The 16,981-nt window shown below is 50.3% G+C and overlaps 2 protein-coding genes across 8 annotated transcripts in view; one reads left to right on the top strand and one right to left on the bottom strand.

The window, feature by feature from the left end:
• The window catches only part of MAP2K1 (mitogen-activated protein kinase kinase 1), an 80,949-nt gene extending 69,458 nt beyond the window's left edge, over nucleotides 1-11,491 (top strand). Inside the window, exons 6-11 of the mRNA XM_006729635.3 lie at nucleotides 3,405-3,529; nucleotides 5,545-5,746; nucleotides 7,100-7,164; nucleotides 9,628-9,689; nucleotides 10,068-10,113; nucleotides 10,469-11,491. Of these exons, the coding sequence (XP_006729698.1) occupies nucleotides 3,405-3,529; nucleotides 5,545-5,746; nucleotides 7,100-7,164; nucleotides 9,628-9,689; nucleotides 10,068-10,113; nucleotides 10,469-10,582 (614 nt within the window). The 3' untranslated portion in view covers nucleotides 10,583-11,491. The remainder of the gene's footprint in view (nucleotides 1-3,404; nucleotides 3,530-5,544; nucleotides 5,747-7,099; nucleotides 7,165-9,627; nucleotides 9,690-10,067; nucleotides 10,114-10,468) is intronic.
• SNAPC5 (small nuclear RNA activating complex polypeptide 5) lies at nucleotides 6,873-16,968 on the bottom strand. Of its 7 annotated transcripts, none has more exons than XM_081831300.1 (4): nucleotides 16,481-16,968; nucleotides 14,986-15,075; nucleotides 12,052-12,147; nucleotides 6,873-10,682 (listed from the first exon to the last, which is right to left on the bottom strand). In XM_081831300.1, the coding sequence occupies exons 1-4, from the start codon at nucleotides 16,568-16,570 to the stop codon at nucleotides 10,542-10,544; spliced, it is 417 nt and encodes a 138-aa protein (XP_081687426.1). In that variant the 5' UTR covers nucleotides 16,571-16,968; the 3' UTR covers nucleotides 6,873-10,541. The 7 variants fall into 7 exon arrangements, with proteins under 7 accessions (XP_081687426.1, XP_081687427.1, XP_081687429.1 ...); XM_081831303.1 differs by lacking the exon at nucleotides 12,052-12,147 and adding an exon at nucleotides 14,045-14,176 and having other exon boundaries at nucleotides 10,446-10,682; nucleotides 16,481-16,965; XM_081831306.1 differs by lacking the exon at nucleotides 12,052-12,147 and adding an exon at nucleotides 14,045-14,173 and having other exon boundaries at nucleotides 10,446-10,682; nucleotides 16,481-16,617.
• Nucleotides 16,969-16,981: the final 13 nt, after the last annotated feature.

Genomic DNA, 16,981 nt, shown 5'->3' on the forward strand with positions numbered 1-16,981 from the left:
CTGCTGCTCCCCCTGCTTGTGCTCTCTCTCTCTCTCAAATAAATAAATAAATAAAATCTTAAAAAAAAAAAAAGAAAAAGAAAACCCGGGTGGGGGTGGGGGTGGGGGCTGCTCTCTGTTGGGGAGGGAGAAAGCAGGGGTCTGGTGCTGTGAACTGCTCATTGTGGAGGGCGGCCTGTGAAAGAATCTGTTGGCCCTGTAACGGGGTGCGCCGTGTGCTGTGTAAATGCCCACCGCGCACCAGGTCGGCCCTGGCCACCATCAGGCGAGGTCACAAGCGCTGTGACCGTCACCACCGCCTCACTGACGGTCACTGAGCGGCGGGCCGGCGCTAGGGCCGCAGAGGGGCTGGCTCCAGGCTGTAGGTGGAACAGGCGGCAGGGCAGGGATTTGAAAACAGTCTCTTTAGCCAGGGCTGCCCTTTTGCTTGAGAACAGGGCCTAACCAGCCGTGGGCACATTTGGGAGGTGAGGGAGGCCTCGGCTTGGTGGTCCAGGCACAGGGGTGAAGGGCTGGGCATTCGGTGGCAAGTGTTGGAAGGTCTGGTGTGTGCTCTCTGAGCTCTGGCCTGCCGCTTGGCCGCTCCTGCTGCATCCTGAATACATAACCTCTGGGGTCAGGCGTCTGTCCTGTTTGAGGAGGGCCACGATCCCGTGCGGATGGGGACCAGTTGCTCCTCGGTGGCAAGTGTTTGTCGGGGCCTGTCCTAATTGTAGGTGTGGGGAAGAAATCGAAGACAAGTCAGTCCCTGATGTCCTGAGGTTGCCGATCTCCCCGTGTGTTTGAAGTGATTCCACAGGCGGCTGCATGACAGGAAGTGGCTGAGGGGAGCAGAGTTGGGTCATGTGGCAGGGGGGTGGGTGGGGAGAGGACAGGCCTAGGTATCAGAGAAGGTCTGACTTCTGGTTCCAGCTGCACCCAGTTTTTGCTGTGTGCCCTGGGACAAGTTCCTAGACCGTTCTGGGCCTTAGACTGAAGGGGAGGAACCAGATTCCCTCTAAGGTGATTCCTGATGCTGGCATTCTAGAAGTCTATATGTAGGAGACACAGGGAGGGGGCCAAGGGGTTGGGAAAGGTCTTGTGTCCTGTGCCATGATGAGGGCTGGGTCTTGGGAAGGTCACCCCAGTGGCTCTGAGTGCTCGTGTGTGTACACGGGTGAGTTCAGAGCTGTTCCTTCACAAGGGTTTTGGAGCCTCCGGGCTGACAGTGGTGAGGCCCAGGCCGGCAGCCGGCAGCCCCGCCCTGGTGGAGCTGCTGGGGATGCAGAGAGGCTTGAGCTGGCTGAGCACTGTGCTTACGACTGGACCCATACTCGGGAACGAGGGGTGAGGTGGGAGGGGCAAGGGAAGGACTTACTGGGATACAAGAGGGTATTTTGTTTGTTTGTTTTTTTCTACTTTACCCTTGGAAAGATACTTACATAGACTTGTTAGAATCTGTTTAAGGATAAATACAAGCAAGGATATATCATTGTGCTTTGCAGATACTGCATTTTTTTTTTTTGAATACACAAATTGATGGTTTGCATCAGTCCTGTGTTGAGCAAGTCTGTACCATTTTTCCAACAGCATTTGCTCACTTCATGTCTCTGGGTCACATTTTGGTAATTCTTGAATTTTTTTTTTTTTTAAGATTTTATTTATTTATCCATGAGAGACAGAGAGGCAGAGGCAGAGGAAGAAGCAGGCTCCCAAGGAGCAGGGAGCCCGATGCGGGACTTGATCCCAGGACCCTGGGATCATGACCTGAGCCGAAGGCAGACGCTTAACCATCTGAGCCACCCAGGCGCCCCCGCTCCCAGTTCTTGAATTTTTCAAACTTTTTCATTATTATATTTGTTATGGTGATCTGTGATCAGTGATTATGCCTTGCCGAAAGCTCAGGTTAACCATGGTTAGCATTTTTTAGCAATAAAGTATTTTTAAATTCAGGTATGTATATTTTTTTTTTTAGACATAATGCTGCTGTATACTTACTAGACTACCGTCTAGTGTAAACATAACTTTTAAAAAAAATACTTATTTGACAGGGAGCGAGCGAGCATGAGTGGAGGGGTGGGGAGCAGGAGTGGGAGAAGCAGACTCCCTCCTGAGCATGGATTTCCCCCGATTGGGGCTTGATCCCAGGACCCTGAGATCATGACTTGAACTGAAGTCAGTTGCTTAACCAACTGAGCCACACAGGTGTCCCAACATAACTTTTATATGTACCAGAAACCCCCCAAAATTCATTTGACTCTTGTGATACTTTATTGCGGTGGTCTGGAACCGAACCTGCCAGATCTCCGAGGTGGGCCTGTAAATGCATTCATCTGAGAGTACTAAAGGGAAAAATAATAAAATGGGAATAGTGGTTCTGGTAGTTTTGACTTAACGGGGATTTGGTTTTTTCCTCTAATTCTCCAGATACTCTAGAATAGTGTCTGTCTTTCTTCTGTCAAAGACTGCCTGTCCGGTTTATGCTTTGCCCCTGGGTATGGCCTGCTTATAGAGTGAGTCTCATTGCTGATGTCTGCCCACAGATCCCTGGCCTGGGGACTTTAACCAAGTCCCAGCCTCATTTCCCCACCTCTAAATGAGAACACTTGACCCTGCTCTGCCCACTTTACAGGGGAAACGGGGGAAGAAAATATTTGGAAGTTCACCTCCCTCTGCAAAGGGAAGGGCAGGTGAACTAGTAGTGAGGGGGGCAGCTAGGTGGGAAGTGGGGGGGGCCCAAGTGCAGGGGAGGGGTTGGGGCTGGTTCTGGGGGTATGCCTTGCCTGGCCCCGGCAGGGCCACTAGGGGCTCTTCTGGACTGACAGCTGGCTGCAGCTATGGAGGCTGTTTGGGAAATGACTTCCGAGAAAGTCAATCATAAGGCACCTCCCAGCCTCTGCCACGCATATTCAGAAAGCCCACAATGCTCCATGCTTGGTATCAAGGCCAAGAATCGAAATTCCTGCCCCCCATCTCTTTGTAGTCTTTGGTCTGTAGCCTCAGCAAGCATACAGGTCTTATTAGTTGTGTTTTTCTTCCTGCCTTATGATCCAACCATAGGTACTTGATCTTGCCAGTAAGGGTGATTGAAGCAACGAAGTTTGAAATCCCGATTATTCATAACTGATTACCTCCTGTGGGTCATGTGTTCAAGTCTGGATTCTCAGAGTGGGAATCCACTGACTTCCTGTCCTACTTTTACAACAGGTTGCCATTTCCTCTCCTGACAATTCTTTTTCTTGAACCTTGAACAAGGGGGAATAAGGGACCTTGGTGTCCAGCGTTTGCAAGCCAAGGGCTGGCTATGTGATGGCTGCAGGTCTTGGACTCATGGTCAGGGCTGGTCTGTCTGGAGAGCATTGACCCTTCCACTCCCCAGTCCACCTGTGTCAACTCCCTCCTCTTCTGTGTTCTCTCCCCTGCAGATGTCAAGCCTTCCAACATCCTCGTGAACTCCCGTGGGGAGATCAAGCTCTGTGACTTTGGGGTCAGCGGGCAGCTCATTGACTCCATGGCCAACTCCTTCGTGGGCACACGGTCCTACATGTCGGTATGAGCAGTGGGTTCCATTTCTTGAGCATCTGGCCTGGTTGGGGATAGGGGTGAAGTGGGTGGCTTTTCCTGTGGAGCCAGAACGTGTGTGCTGGGTGATGGGGGTGGAGGAGAAGGAATTGAGGGAGGAGGCATCACCGCCCCTCCCTGAGGAGGTGGCAGCATCCGCGTGTTCTCTTCTTCCCCCCATGCCACGAGCTCCGCAGGGGCAGCAATAGGACCATGGGGCAGAGGGCGGGGGGGAGTCTTAGTTGTCCCTAGGGGGCTGGCTTGGGGCCTGGCATGTGGTAGGTGCTTGGGGAGTGCTTGGTGAGCAGGCTAATGTTCGGTTGACTGAATGGGTGGTAAATGGCTAGGGTGCTGCAGAGAAGGATTCAGAAAGGGGGAAATGTGACTCTCGGTGCGTGCTGGTGTAGAGGGGCATTAGGGTGAGTGGGGATCTCCATGGAGGTGGCAGTGAGTGCGGGCACGGATCAATCCGAGGGGGAGGCACAGAGGCTGGGGCACCGAGCACATAGGGTGTTTTCCGCATTCTCATCCACATCCTTGAGTGATCTCATTTGTTCGATGTGTTTGCCCCGTGAAATGCAGATCATCGCTCCCATTTTTAGAGATGAGGAAAGCCAGATGCAGAGCCTGGATTGAAAGCCAGGTCTCCTGGCCAGTTAGTCCCCTTTGCTCAGCACGCCCTCACTTGCCTCTTGGGTCCGATTTGGCAGCTGCTTCCGGTCCCCACCTTGACAGCCACTCTCAGCATGACTGGCCCAGTACTGACCCACATTTCCATGCCCTCCACTCCAGTGACACACGGTCTTTCAGAAACATGAAACCGGTGGGCCCTCCAGCTTCTTCCCTAAGTGTCTAAGTGTCTAAGAGTTGAGTAGCTAGCATTCTGGGCCGCTCACCTGCCAACTTCAAAGTTCAAAATCAGTTAACAGGCCCTGGGACCTGTTGGTCCAGGGTTAGTGGTTTGGGTTTTTGTGGTTACATGGTCAGTTCCAAAATAGTCCAGTGTTTGAGTTAGTGAAAAATCCTCTGGGAGATATTAATGATGTCCAAAAAAACGTTCAATGGTCAGAATGAAGATTTTTTTTTTTTTTGTAGAGTTAACAAATAGCGCTTTGTGTAGCACTATGTACTTTTTCCCTGACTCCTCCTGCCAGTAACAACCCATATTGTGTAGCATTTTGCAGCATCTAACATATATTTCCATTTGGTTTGACCTTCTCAGTAACCCCCGTAAGGAGAAGCGGGTATTTTGTGATGTCCGTATTGTCGTCACCACCACCTTCATCAGCTTCACTTTATAGATGAGGAAACTGAGGCTCAGGATCATGTAGTTTACAAGTTGCAGAATTGGGACTTGAACATGATCTCCTGACCCCAGATCCTCTGCCTTTTCTGCTGTTCCATGTTGTCCAAGGACAGTCAGTGAGTCCATGGTGGAGCTGGTCTTAGAGTTCAACTTTTCCGACTGTAAAGACCGGTGTTCTTTCTACCCACTGCACACCTCATTCATGACCCATGTTCCAGAAGCCACATGTTCCAGACCCAGGTGACAAGATGAGCCTTGCAGGCTGGGCTTTGAACCGGCTACTCTGCACGTGCAAGGCAGTGATGAGGCTGGGCCCAGCTGGGGGCGAAGCTGGAGCCACAGCTGGAGCGGCAGCCGGGGGGCAGGCGGGCCGGAGGCTGTTAGCTGAGGGCAGTGAGGAGGCATGGGTCAGAGCCCCGGGAGCCAGCTAGGATTTGGTGAACACAGTAGTTGGAGGCAGGGCAGAAACCAAATTAAAGCAGTTAGTGGAGGTCCTAAAGAAGATCAAATCCATCAGCAGCTCCACGGCCAGGGCTAAGACCAAGCAGGGCGGCCCACACCCTGCAGTGCAAACAAGGCTCAAAGGGGCAGGGATTCTTGAGGCCTCCCTTTGAGCCTCCATGGGGACGGGTCTCTCCCTCTGCTGCGTGGGCCCAGATTAGCTCACAGGTGATCAGAACTGTCTGTGTCTCCTGCAGCCAGAAAGACTCCAGGGGACTCATTACTCGGTGCAGTCGGACATCTGGAGCATGGGGCTCTCTCTGGTTGAGATGGCGGTTGGGAGGTATCCCATCCCTCCTCCAGATGCTAAGGAGCTGGAGCTGATGTTTGGGTGCCAAGTGGAGGGAGATGCGGCTGAGACGCCACCCAGACCAAGGACCCCTGGAAGGCCCCTCAGCTGTGAGTGGCCTGGTGTGGCCCCCGCTTGGACTGGGGGCAGGGGGGGTGGGGACCTTATTCTTTTTTGGGTTTCTGGAGGGCTGATTCTCTGAACATTCTCCCAAGACTGACTGCCTGTCTCTGGATGCCAGGCTGGGGCCAGGGCGGGAAGCAGAGCAGGGGTCTCCAGGTGGGTGTTAACATTACTGTTACTACCAACATCTTCTCACCCTTTGTTGAGTGCTGGCTATGTTCCTGACACGGCATTTAGTACTTTATATGCACTATCTGAATTTAAAAAAATTATGACCTCTTTTTTTAGGTAGATTTTTTTTTTTGAGATAAAATTTATATAACATAAGATGCACATTTTAAAGTGTACATTTTAGTGGATTTTAGTATATTCTTCTATGTTGTGCAACCATCACCACCGTGTACTTCCAGAACATGTCCATCACCCTAAAAGAAACCTCACCTCCATGAGCAATCACTCCCATCTCCTCCCACCCCCAGCCCCTGGCAACCGCTAATCTACTTTGTGTCTCCATGGATTTGCTGAGTATTACCTAATTTTAATAGCGATCGTGTGTGAGCACTATTATAATAATCTCTGTGTTAATATGAGGAAACTGAGGCACAAAGTGCCTGACTTGTCAAGACTGCACACTAAGTGGCCAAGTCTGAGTCCTAGGTGCTGAGCGCTGTGCAGCACGGCCTGCCTTTCGGATCATGCATACTGAGAAGTAAACCTGGTACTTGGAAGATCCTGGCCCAGCCACCGTCTTCTGATGTACTTCCTGCTGGGACATTTGTGAACATGAGGACCTGGTGTCTGCCCCTGGGAGGCTCTCATGAGAGAGGGCATATATGAAGGGAGAAACAGAGGAGGGCAGGGATAGCTGATGGTGGTGGGTCACTGGAGGGGCTATGGCTGTGGCCCCTGAAGCTGGCCTGGGACTCTGGAGGATAAAAGAAGAAACCCAAGTTCAGGGAGAATTAAAACTGAGTCCTTGAGTTTCTTAGTTATTACCTCATTTACTCCTATCTCAATGTGAGGAAGGGAAGAAGGGCAGACATGATGATTATCCATCTCCACTGCAGCAAATTCACTACTAAGCTTAGCAGTCAGTGGATTTGCCTGAGGTCGCAAACCTTGGAGGTGGTAGAGCCCAGACTCCTACCCTGGCTGGCCAGCTCTGTGGCCTTTGCTGCTCCCCTGTGTGTTCAGCCTTATCTGTGGCTCTGTGTCTCTGCTTATCATCCACAACCCTGTTCTGGTCCCCAGGACCCTTACTCCCAGTCCCTAGCCTCACAGTGGCAAATAACTTCCAGTTTTTCTGAGAAGTGTTTTCTTTTTTGTTATAAAATCTGTAGCTTATGGAATGGACAGCCGACCTCCCATGGCAATTTTTGAGTTGTTGGATTACATAGTCAACGAGGTAAGTACTGCATGGCTTCTTTGACTTTGGTATTTGCTTCTATTAAGAGAACAGTGTATTTGATTGGGATACCTGTGAGTTGTTTGCACAGTGAGGCTTTTTGGGCCCCAAGGGGATTCTTGTAAGGCATCATGCTCTTGGAATGGAGTGGCTGGTTTAGAGGTTATAGGTGTCCCTTCCCCAGGGAACATCTTTGAGTAGCTCTGAGTTTCTCTCCCTTTCTCAGAGTCAGGAGCCTCGAGTGTGCTCATTCCATTCTTACTGCTTCATTCACCAGGCATTTCTTGGGCGCTTACTGTGGGCTGCATGCACACTGCAGGGTGATGGTAGGGATGAGGTGCGGTCCACAGATGGAAAAACAGAAGTCCCTAGTCGTGAAGACTGTTAGCTTCATGTGGGAGGCAAGACAAATACATACATACCCGTAGGATAGGGTCTTCTCTGGTAAGTGCCATTAAAAACCAGTAGATGTAAAAAAAAATGACAGTGTAGAAATAGTATGGAAAATATTCACTACAGATTGTGTGAAAAACACTACAAAGCACTACGTATATGGTGATCAGTTCTTTAAAAATATGAAAAAAATTCTGTGCATGTATGTGCATATGAAGTCTGGAAAGTAGTATGAAACTGATTCTCTCGGGGTGATGGAAGTTTCTTTTGGCTTATTGCTGCTGGCTGACTTTAATGCAGAGAACACACATTATCTGTGTTTAAATTAAAAGAAGATCGAGGACACAAGAGACCGACCAGCAGTCTTCCAACCTGGGTTAGAGGGGGCGGGAAGCGGTGGTGCAGAGGGTGGGACAGGGCTAGGGGAGCAGGGCTTCGGGACGGGATGTTAGGTGGCAGGGCCAGCACGCCCGGCTCGGGCAGCCCGGGTAGTGCGTGAGAACCAGCTCCGTGAGGTTGGGGAGGCCGCTGGGGTACACAGTAAAAGCATAGCCCTGTGCTCTTCTTCAAGAGACAAGAGGAAGGACTTTTCATACTTTCTACTGTGCTCTAAAACCAGACCTCAGAAGGGTCCCCTTGTCCCTTACAAACTCAACAGGGAAAATCCTGCTTCACCCCAGCAGTTAATACATCACTGGCCAGGGAGGTTAATTGACCTCTCCTTGCTGTCCAGCTTTATGCTAAGCACTATGGGACACGGAACAGAAGTCAGATGTGATCTCAGCTGTTTAAGGGTTCAACGAGGCAGAGTGCCTTGCGTCTGTGGTGGTCAAGAAGGCCACCCTCTACTGCTGGGACCTGAGCTGGGGGGGGCCACATCAAGGGGGGAGACGGCCTGGGCTAAATAAGCCGCTGCCAGTCCCCGGGTGTGCCCTGCTTGCCTCTGGGGGGCCAGCTGGCTTCATTATCCTCTTCGTACAGGTGAGGAAGCTTCGGGCGCCAGGAAGAAAAGCTCAGGTCCTTCCCACCTAGTGCTCTTCCTTTACCACCCACGCCTTCCAGGCCGCTGGGCTGTGTGGCAGCAGGTGCAGGCGCCTCACGGCCCCTGCTTTGCCCCCCATCCTGCTCAGGACTGGCCTGGCCTTGGGAGGCCAAGCTGTCCATCTCTCCCTTGAGCGTTCCCTTTTTCCCCCTCAGCAGCAGCGACAGTCTGCAGGGTGCCCTGAGAGCTGGGTTTTAGTCCCTGACTCAGATCAGGCTCACTGACCTGCTGTTCTGGTAAGGCCTTCTGGGCGAGAGGGGGAGGCAGGCCTTTTAGGTGACGTCGGTGGCTTAATTTCCGGTCTCAGATGGCCTGCTGATCTGGCCGGGCACGGCCTGGGAGTCTGCTCACGAGGAGCTGCACTCAGACCCAGCACAGGTCATGCGAGGGTGGAGTGTGTGCGCCAGGCGCCCCAGGGCCCTGTCCCGTATCACCCCGCGCGACCGCCACTGCGGACCCTGGGAAAACAGAGCTGTTGCCCGTGTCCTCACGCCGATGCCTGCGCACGGCCGCATTCCTTGAGGGAGGGTGCAGGGAACATTCCTTCCAGACTCAGTCCTTTCTGTCAGCCAATGTTTTATTACTAACTTTGCTCCACTTCTTCAGGGCTCGGAAAAGGGCTAGACATTTGTTACCATTTAGGTAGCTTCTGTGACGTGCACGCGTGGGGGTCCGCACAGCCCCGAGCTGCGGCCGCTGGGAGTTGGTGGGGGTGTGTCCACGCCACACCCCGAGGTTTACAGTTGGGACTGTCACGAGGCCCTCCGCAGCTCGGAGAACAATAAACTAAGGTTCGCGGAGAAACAGTGGTTTGTTTCGTCACTAGGCCAGTGAGTGGCATAACGCTAACTGGGCCCCAGTTCTGAGTGTGCGTCGTGAGACCAGAGCTTCCGCCTGGCCTCCCGGGCCTGCCTCCCCGTGGCTGCGTAAGGGCAGCGCCGCGCCGAGGTCTGCAGGGGGGCAGGTCTGTGGGGAATACGGGTGGAGAAGGAAGCACGCCTTTCTTAGGTCCTGACATGTATTTGCAGCCGCCTCCAAAACTGCCCAGTGGAGTATTCAGTCTGGAATTTCAAGATTTTGTGAATAAGTGGTAAGTCCGCTCCTTGCCCTCTGGAAGAGTACGCTGCTTTTGTCAGCCTCCCCGCCCAGTCTTGGGGAGCAGAGCTCTGCCCTTCTCCCTGCACTCCCAGAGTGCCACGGCTTCGGGGACTGGTCGGACTACGGCAGTGGGTGAAGCTGCGGCTTTCGGCACCTCTCTGCCGGGCTTGGCATGGTGCCTTTTGGTCTTCGTTTGATTCCGCAGGCATTTGTTACCTGCGGGCGGGCCGCTCTGCCAGGACAGGAAGGTCGAGAAGGCTCAAGCACTCCTCAGAACCTGCGGGCGGTGGGGGGGCAGGCACGTAAGTGCAAGTAATTGGAGGGCAAACCAGCACCAGGCAAGCTCTCTCACATTATCTTTTTCTTTCAGCTTAATAAAAAACCCAGCAGAGAGAGCAGATCTGAAGCAACTCATGGTAAGTCCATTGATATCCAATTTGTACACGTCCTGTTTATTCATTTGTCCTCTGTCAGTCTGCCTGCCCGGTACTCCCTGAGCCCATTCCCTACTCCCACCTCAGCTGCCGGGCAGTGTAAGGGCCGAGCGGAGGGCAGTGCTCCCGTGCCCAGGCCCCAGGGGAGGAGCGCATGCTCAGGGCGGTGCGTGGGGGCTGTGGCCTCAGCTGATGAGACGAGCAGAGCAGGCTCTTGTGGCAGCTGCTGGCCCAGGACGGGCTCCGGGAGCTCCTTCCAAGAGAAGCTCTAGACCCAGGACTCTCGACCTCTCCTTTCGATTTTTTACCACCACTTACTCTGTTTCCCTGCACACAGGTTCATGCCTTTATCAAGAGATCGGACGGGGAGGAAGTGGATTTTGCAGGTTGGCTCTGCTCCACCATTGGCCTTAACCAGCCCAGCACACCGACCCACGCAGCCGGCGTCTAAGGACGTGGGAAGCGGCGAAGAGTGAGTCGCCTGCCCAGTGGTGTGCCATGTCGCTTCCGGGCCTCTTGCCCACGCCTGTCTGCTCAGACGTGCATCTCACCTATGACAAAGGATGAAGAACACAGCATGTGCCAAAATTCTACTTGTGTCATTTTTAATATTACTGTCTCTATTCTTCCTGTTCTCTCCCTAAGTGGATTGGCTTTGTGCTTGGGGCTATTTTTGTGTATGTCGATCAACACACGCACAACGTTGAATTAGTGAAACTTTGGTGACCCTGGGTAGTCATTCTTACTTACGGAAAATTGCACTGCTCTTCCCTCGCCGTGACTGGCTAGCTGCCTGTATTTTCGGGATTCTCTGACACTTGGTGGTACTGCATTCTTGCCAGGCATACCTTCTATTTGAGTAGGAAGGGGCCTCGTAAGATCCTTCACAGGCAGTGCATGTGAAGCATGCTTTGCTGCTACGATAAAGAACATCAGAAAGTATGTATCATTTTATTATATTTTTGCTTTTGGTGTAGAATGAAGCAATTTCTATCAAAATCTAGCCAGAGCCCTTCACTGCCATGATAGCTGGGGCTTCACCAGTCTGTCTGCTGTGATGATTTATAGACTTCTGGTTGTATTTCTATATTTATTTTTAAATATATTATGTGGGATATTTAGTGGTTTATGTCTCAAGTTTGAACTAGTGTTTCTAATATGGTGGTTACTTTGAATGTTACAAATGGATCAAGGCATTAAAATATATGAGATTTCTCTTTCCCCAAATCCAAGTACTGATGCTATTGTAAACAAGTGTGTATAGTGCCTAAAAATTGTATGAAAATCCTTTTAACCATTTCAGTCCAGATGTTTAACAAATCTAATCTCTTATTCTAATAAATATACTATCAAGTTAAAAGGATGGAAAAATAGGTCTCCTTTTGGGGAAGGATTTTCAGTGTCTCGGGTACACATACACAAGAAAGTCCAATGATTTAGCCAAGCCTTCTTGTGAGGGCACAGGTGGAGACGGGAAGGAGGCTGGAAGGCAGAAGTGCCATAGTGAAGACAAGTTCGGTGCCCTGGGCTTTAATGGATCCGTGATTCCAAGTTTTGGACTTTGTCCAACGCTTCTCTCCACTTACGTGTGAATCTTCCAGCTACCTTTCCTGTGGCCCTCTGACTAGATTCCCTCTCTTCCTGCCATTTCTACACAGGGAAAAGCAGTAGGCAAGGTGGGGTTGGGGTGTCACTGGCGTGCTCCCAGGAGCACTCCGCTCTTGGCCAGCCCGACTGGTGTGGGAGCCTCCGCCCAGGACACCCAGTCCCATGCTGCTTTGCTCCACTGAGCAACTGTCTCCCCGCTTTCACCAGTGACTTTTTTCCATTTTCCTGGAGAGGAATGGACCTGGTGCCGGCTTTGTCCTGCCTGTGAGGTAGCAGTGAAGTCACAGAAAACAAAGCCATGTCCCAACTGACCACGGATGCCTTTTCTGCCCAAGTGACTTTCGGAACTTGAGGTACACGTGATGCTGCCTGGTTGGCACCTCTTCCATCATTTTCTTCCAGAGGCAGCTTACAGAAAACCAAAATAAACACGTCTTTAAAAACAAAAGGCCTATTTTGTTTTCAAACTAAAAGCAGGACCTGGGTAAATCTCCTGAGTTGGTAGTTCCATTCTGGACCTACCAGAGCTTGGAATATAGGCAGGATTTTAAAAACTGCTCAGTCGTATATATATCGCTGCCTCAGCCAGTCCATTTTCTCTCGCTGTGAGGCTAACATCTGTTCTAAGTCAACAGTCTAACCTAAACAAGATCCATTCAGACCAAGGTTTAAGACTCACACCCTGTGTCTTTTGCTAAGGGATAGGACAGGATACGAACCGAGGTCTCGTTAAAATGTGCAAACTGCAACTAGGGAGGAAGTTGTCACCTAGAGTCTAATACCTGGATCTGAATGCTTTCATGTTCAGTGTCTTTTGAGGGGTATTTTAAATTCTCTATTTACATACAAAAGTGTGTTACATTTTGAGAGTCAAAAAGGTTTTTTTCCTGCTAATTTTTACCAAGAATGAGGTTACCTGCCTCAGTCTGGCTGTTTTGAGTTCCCTATGTCAAATCCCTTCCTTAGATTCCCTCTTGCTGAGACACCAACAACAGCTGTGGTTTTACATGATACCTCGTTAAGCACACCACAACCGCCTGTGAAAGTGCTGGCTCAGGTAGGCATACCTTTGACCACAGGACTCTGAGAGCTGCAAAGAGTTAAGAAGGCCAGCAACCAGTTAGTAGTAGAGCTAGAATTCACAGCCAACTTTTCTAGCTCTCAAAAACCCATGCTCCTATTTTAAATAAAACCCCAAGTGTACAGCTTGATTGCTTTTCATTGCAAAAGTTTTCACACGGTATTTTCCAAGAAACATGCTCATTTAAACTTCTATTTCCTTTAAGAGTAGCTCAAAATAACTTTAATGAAATGTTGATTAATAAATACATTCATGTTCTTTTCTGGAACAGTTACAGAAGAAGGTTTGCTTGAGGAGATTCTCTGTTCTGTTTGGCTTTTCTGTTGCTTGGGCAGGGCAAATTTTATAAAATTAAGCAACTACTTAACTGTATATTCACTGGAAGAGGAACAGTATGCATAAGTGAATCTAAACTGCAAGTACTAAGTTTTAACAACTGTAATTCTGTAACTGTCATTATTACAAAACCCCAGTCAGTCTTCCAGGCATAGTGATTTAATGGCACATTTCCTAAGTCCAGAAATGGGTTTTAAACCATCCTGCTGTATTTTTTGCCCCAGGGGAGGAACTAATCCTTTTCTCTGTTCTTATCTGGAAACCAGGAAGCTGCATGACAGCTCTTTATGTGTACTTTATTTCTAAGCACATTTTACCACCGTGATGTCTCAACCTACATACGATGGCAGCCCCACAAAGCCCTCCACAGCACAGCAGTCCTACCTGCCCCACCGAGGGGTGGCGGCAGCTTGTGCTCTCAAGTGGCCCTCTGTGCTCCTCACTTGTCATCTTTCTCTCCTAGACCGTGGCCTTGCTCTGCTCACAATGGCTCGATGGCATGCAGACAGCCTTTAATTGGTTTTCTGAAGAGGCAATGTTGACTGGAAAGGCTGACTTGTATTTAACCTCTGCCCTTTGTGCAAATGGCAGACTTTCTCAATAGCATTGTAGAGGAAACTCTGTTTGGAGCATAATCACTAATACAGTCACGGCACCACCCGTACTGCTCAATGCTAAGACTCTGCTTTTCCATATGTCGCTAATTTTTGTTAAAGCGTTCTGAAACTTGAGTTCTTGATGGAACCATTTTCACAACTACACATCCTAAAGTTCTTCCTTGTAAAGCAGGCCAGAAGGCCTATGGAAAGACCATTTTTTTTTTGAAGAGACAAAAGTTCCTGAGATGTAGAAACTTAATTCCTGTAACTAAGCTTGGCTCCTCCCTACCCTGCTTCAGGAATCTGATTCTTCTTCTTCCTCCTCCTCCTCCTCCTCTTCTTCGGGCACATGGCTCCTTGTGCTCAACTCCAGTGCAGTTTGGTTGATTGATGCTTCATTGTCTACATGCACCAACATCTGCTTTAGGCAAGGACATTATGGATTAGTAGGAAAGACACTGGCCTCAAAGCAGCAAATTCTTAAACAGGTTTTAAAATCAAATCTCATTTGCATCCTCATCCCCAATATTTATCATCAGGAGGTAAGGCCACTTCCTATTTCTCCAATTTCTACCCTGACCCTCTTACCTCCACCTCCCCATTGCCAAAATGGGAGGAGAGTAAATGCCCTAGATTTGACAGAACGTTGCCTGATCTACAAACATGGTTCATGCGTAAGAATTATGCTGGCCTAGATGTGCTCCTTTCAAATGGTTTTAAATGGCTTAAACACATCTGGGAGAAGTGCTCAAATACGGTATATTTAGAAAGAAGAATATTGTACTATTTTACTTGAGGACGTTAGGAGGAGGAGATGTTGAGGATTGGAATTCACTTTTTAGCACTATGCTTTGTAGCTGAAGCTACACTCTTAAATCCCAGGCTTACTTATTCATGAGGCAGTGGAAGTTTGTGACAAATGCCTGCAAAGCTCTCCAACTCTCCCTGGGTTCACTGGAGTAACTAGAGAGGTCAGATGACTAGAATGGTGCAGGCAATACAACAGTACCTCGTTAATCAAAGTGTGACCAGCTGGTAGAAAGGTGGGCTGTTTCCTGTCTAAAACAGTGATATGAAATAGCCAGTTTATTAAACTAGAAAGCTCTCACAAGCAATTCCGAGTCCTCTGGGCTTGATAATGTAATTTACAACAATTTTTGGCCTCCAAGCAGCACAAGAGCAGAATGCACTTTGCATTCTCTCCCTGGGCCCACACTTGATTCAACTTACATCATGTGACTGTTCAGGTGCAGGTTGAGAAGATAGCGTCTCATCCCCTCTCCTAGAACTAATCATTGATTGGAGGGCTAGTTCTTCAACCTAGAAAAGAGGTGAGGACACTTTGCTTACTATTTCACTGGGCTACTGAGCATGCTGTCAAAGGCAGGCATCACGAGGAGACGTGAAAACAGTGTCACCTCTGTGCAGCTCTAGAGGGAAGGGTGGGGCTCTTTATCTTATCCCCACATTTTTAAGGAAAAGAGCCAAGAAAACCTCCAGGCCTTTCCCCTGGGTGTACAGGTGTCTCAGCTGAGCCAAGACTTTCATTCCCCTAGATACAGCAGATCTGGATAGAAAAGCCAAGTGTGCCCTTAAAAAAGCCAGGTGTCTTCTGATTCCACAGAAGACCAATTCCCTGGACTCTAGATTTCTACTCAGTAATAAGAAAGTGAAGGCAGGAAGAATGGAAAGTGCACGTGTTTCCTGGAGCATAAGGGAACAGAGGCTTTAGAGGTCATGGGCAGCATCATACACAACACACACGCACTGGGTACTTGTACAGGTACTAGTGATACAAAAACATAAATAACTGCAGGCCATTACAACTGTCCTGAGGAAAATAATATTATTTTGATATGTCACAGCTGTACAGTGCTTTTAGCGTATAAAAAGCCTTCAAAACCCGCATCTCATTTGGGCTTAAAGATCCTGAAGAAGAGTTCTAAGCCGCCCTTATCAGGATCAGCTCACTGGGGCTAAAGAGGGTGGACTAGGCACAGGTGTGGGAAATGGCCCTGGTGCACCAAATCTCGTCCAGGCCATGGAGTCCGTAACAGCTGCCAGAATTGAAGCTACCGGGAACTCTGCGACAACTCTTTCCTCAGGCCCCGGCTCGCTTTCTTTGCACAACGGATCTATGAGTCTCTTCTGGCTTAACAATACTGGATGGGCGCCTGGGTGGCTCAGTTGGTTAAGCGACTGCCTTCGGCTCAGGTCATGATCCTGGAGTCCCGCATCGGGCTCCCTGCTCGGCGGGGAGTCTGCTTCTCCCTCTGACCCTCCCCCCTCTCATGCTCTCTATCTCATTCTCTCTCTCAAATAAATAAATAAAATCTTTAAAAACAAAACAAAACAATACTGGAGCCGTTCCAAGCGCCAAAAGCAGCTAGTCAGTGGTGGCTAGCACATTCTGAAGGAGCTAGGGAGGAACACGTCCGGGACAGGGAGAGCCTAGGCCGAGCTTAGGGAGGTCGCACTTCCTCAGCGCAAGGTGTGCGGAGCACCTGCATCTACGGGTATTGGGGTGTGGCGGTAGCCTTGCCACACGTACAGATCGCTGAACCTCAGCCTAGACCTGCAGGATCAAGATTCTGAGAGAAGTGGGCCCGCAACATCAAACACGCTCCCAGATGCTTCCCAACCACCAGGTGGACGCCGCCGCCGCCTAGGGTTCGCAGGGCGGCGGAGGAGAGGGGCAGCGGGGGGGCGGGACACGCAGGGTCACCTTGAGCCGGTTCAGCTGGTCGTGCAGGGCCGCCTTCAACCGGAGCAGCGTCTCCTCCTCCTTGCGCAGCTCCTGAAGCCGGCTCAGCATGGCGCCTCCTCCCGCCCGCCGTCCGGCCCGGCGCTCGGTAATGACGTCACGACCCCCGCGTTCCCGGAAACCAAACCGCGGGCTGGGCGGGGCTAGCGCCACGTGGGCCAAAGCGCTTCCTGCCGGCGTCCGCACTCTCGCTGGCTGCTTCACGTTCGACCGGCTCTGCCCAGCACAACCCCGGGTTTTTAACCAAAAAACTTAAGTTCAGTAATCATCGGGAATCCTAAAGCACAGGATGTGGAGCCATAAAGAACTCGGGAGATAAAAATGGTCAAGTACCCAGTTTCAAATGCTTTTGAGCAGTACTCCAAGCATCGAGCTTGAAGTTTTTTGCAACTGAAAGTTGTTTTAAACTCCTTAAAACCTGCAAACGCATCTGAGGGCAGAGACCAAAACCACGAGCATCTA

Source organism: Leptonychotes weddellii, chromosome 9, assembly GCF_054177405.1.
Source record: "Leptonychotes weddellii isolate Sample4059 chromosome 9, ASM5417740v2, whole genome shotgun sequence".
Classification (NCBI taxonomy): Eukaryota; Metazoa; Chordata; class Mammalia; order Carnivora; family Phocidae; genus Leptonychotes; species Leptonychotes weddellii.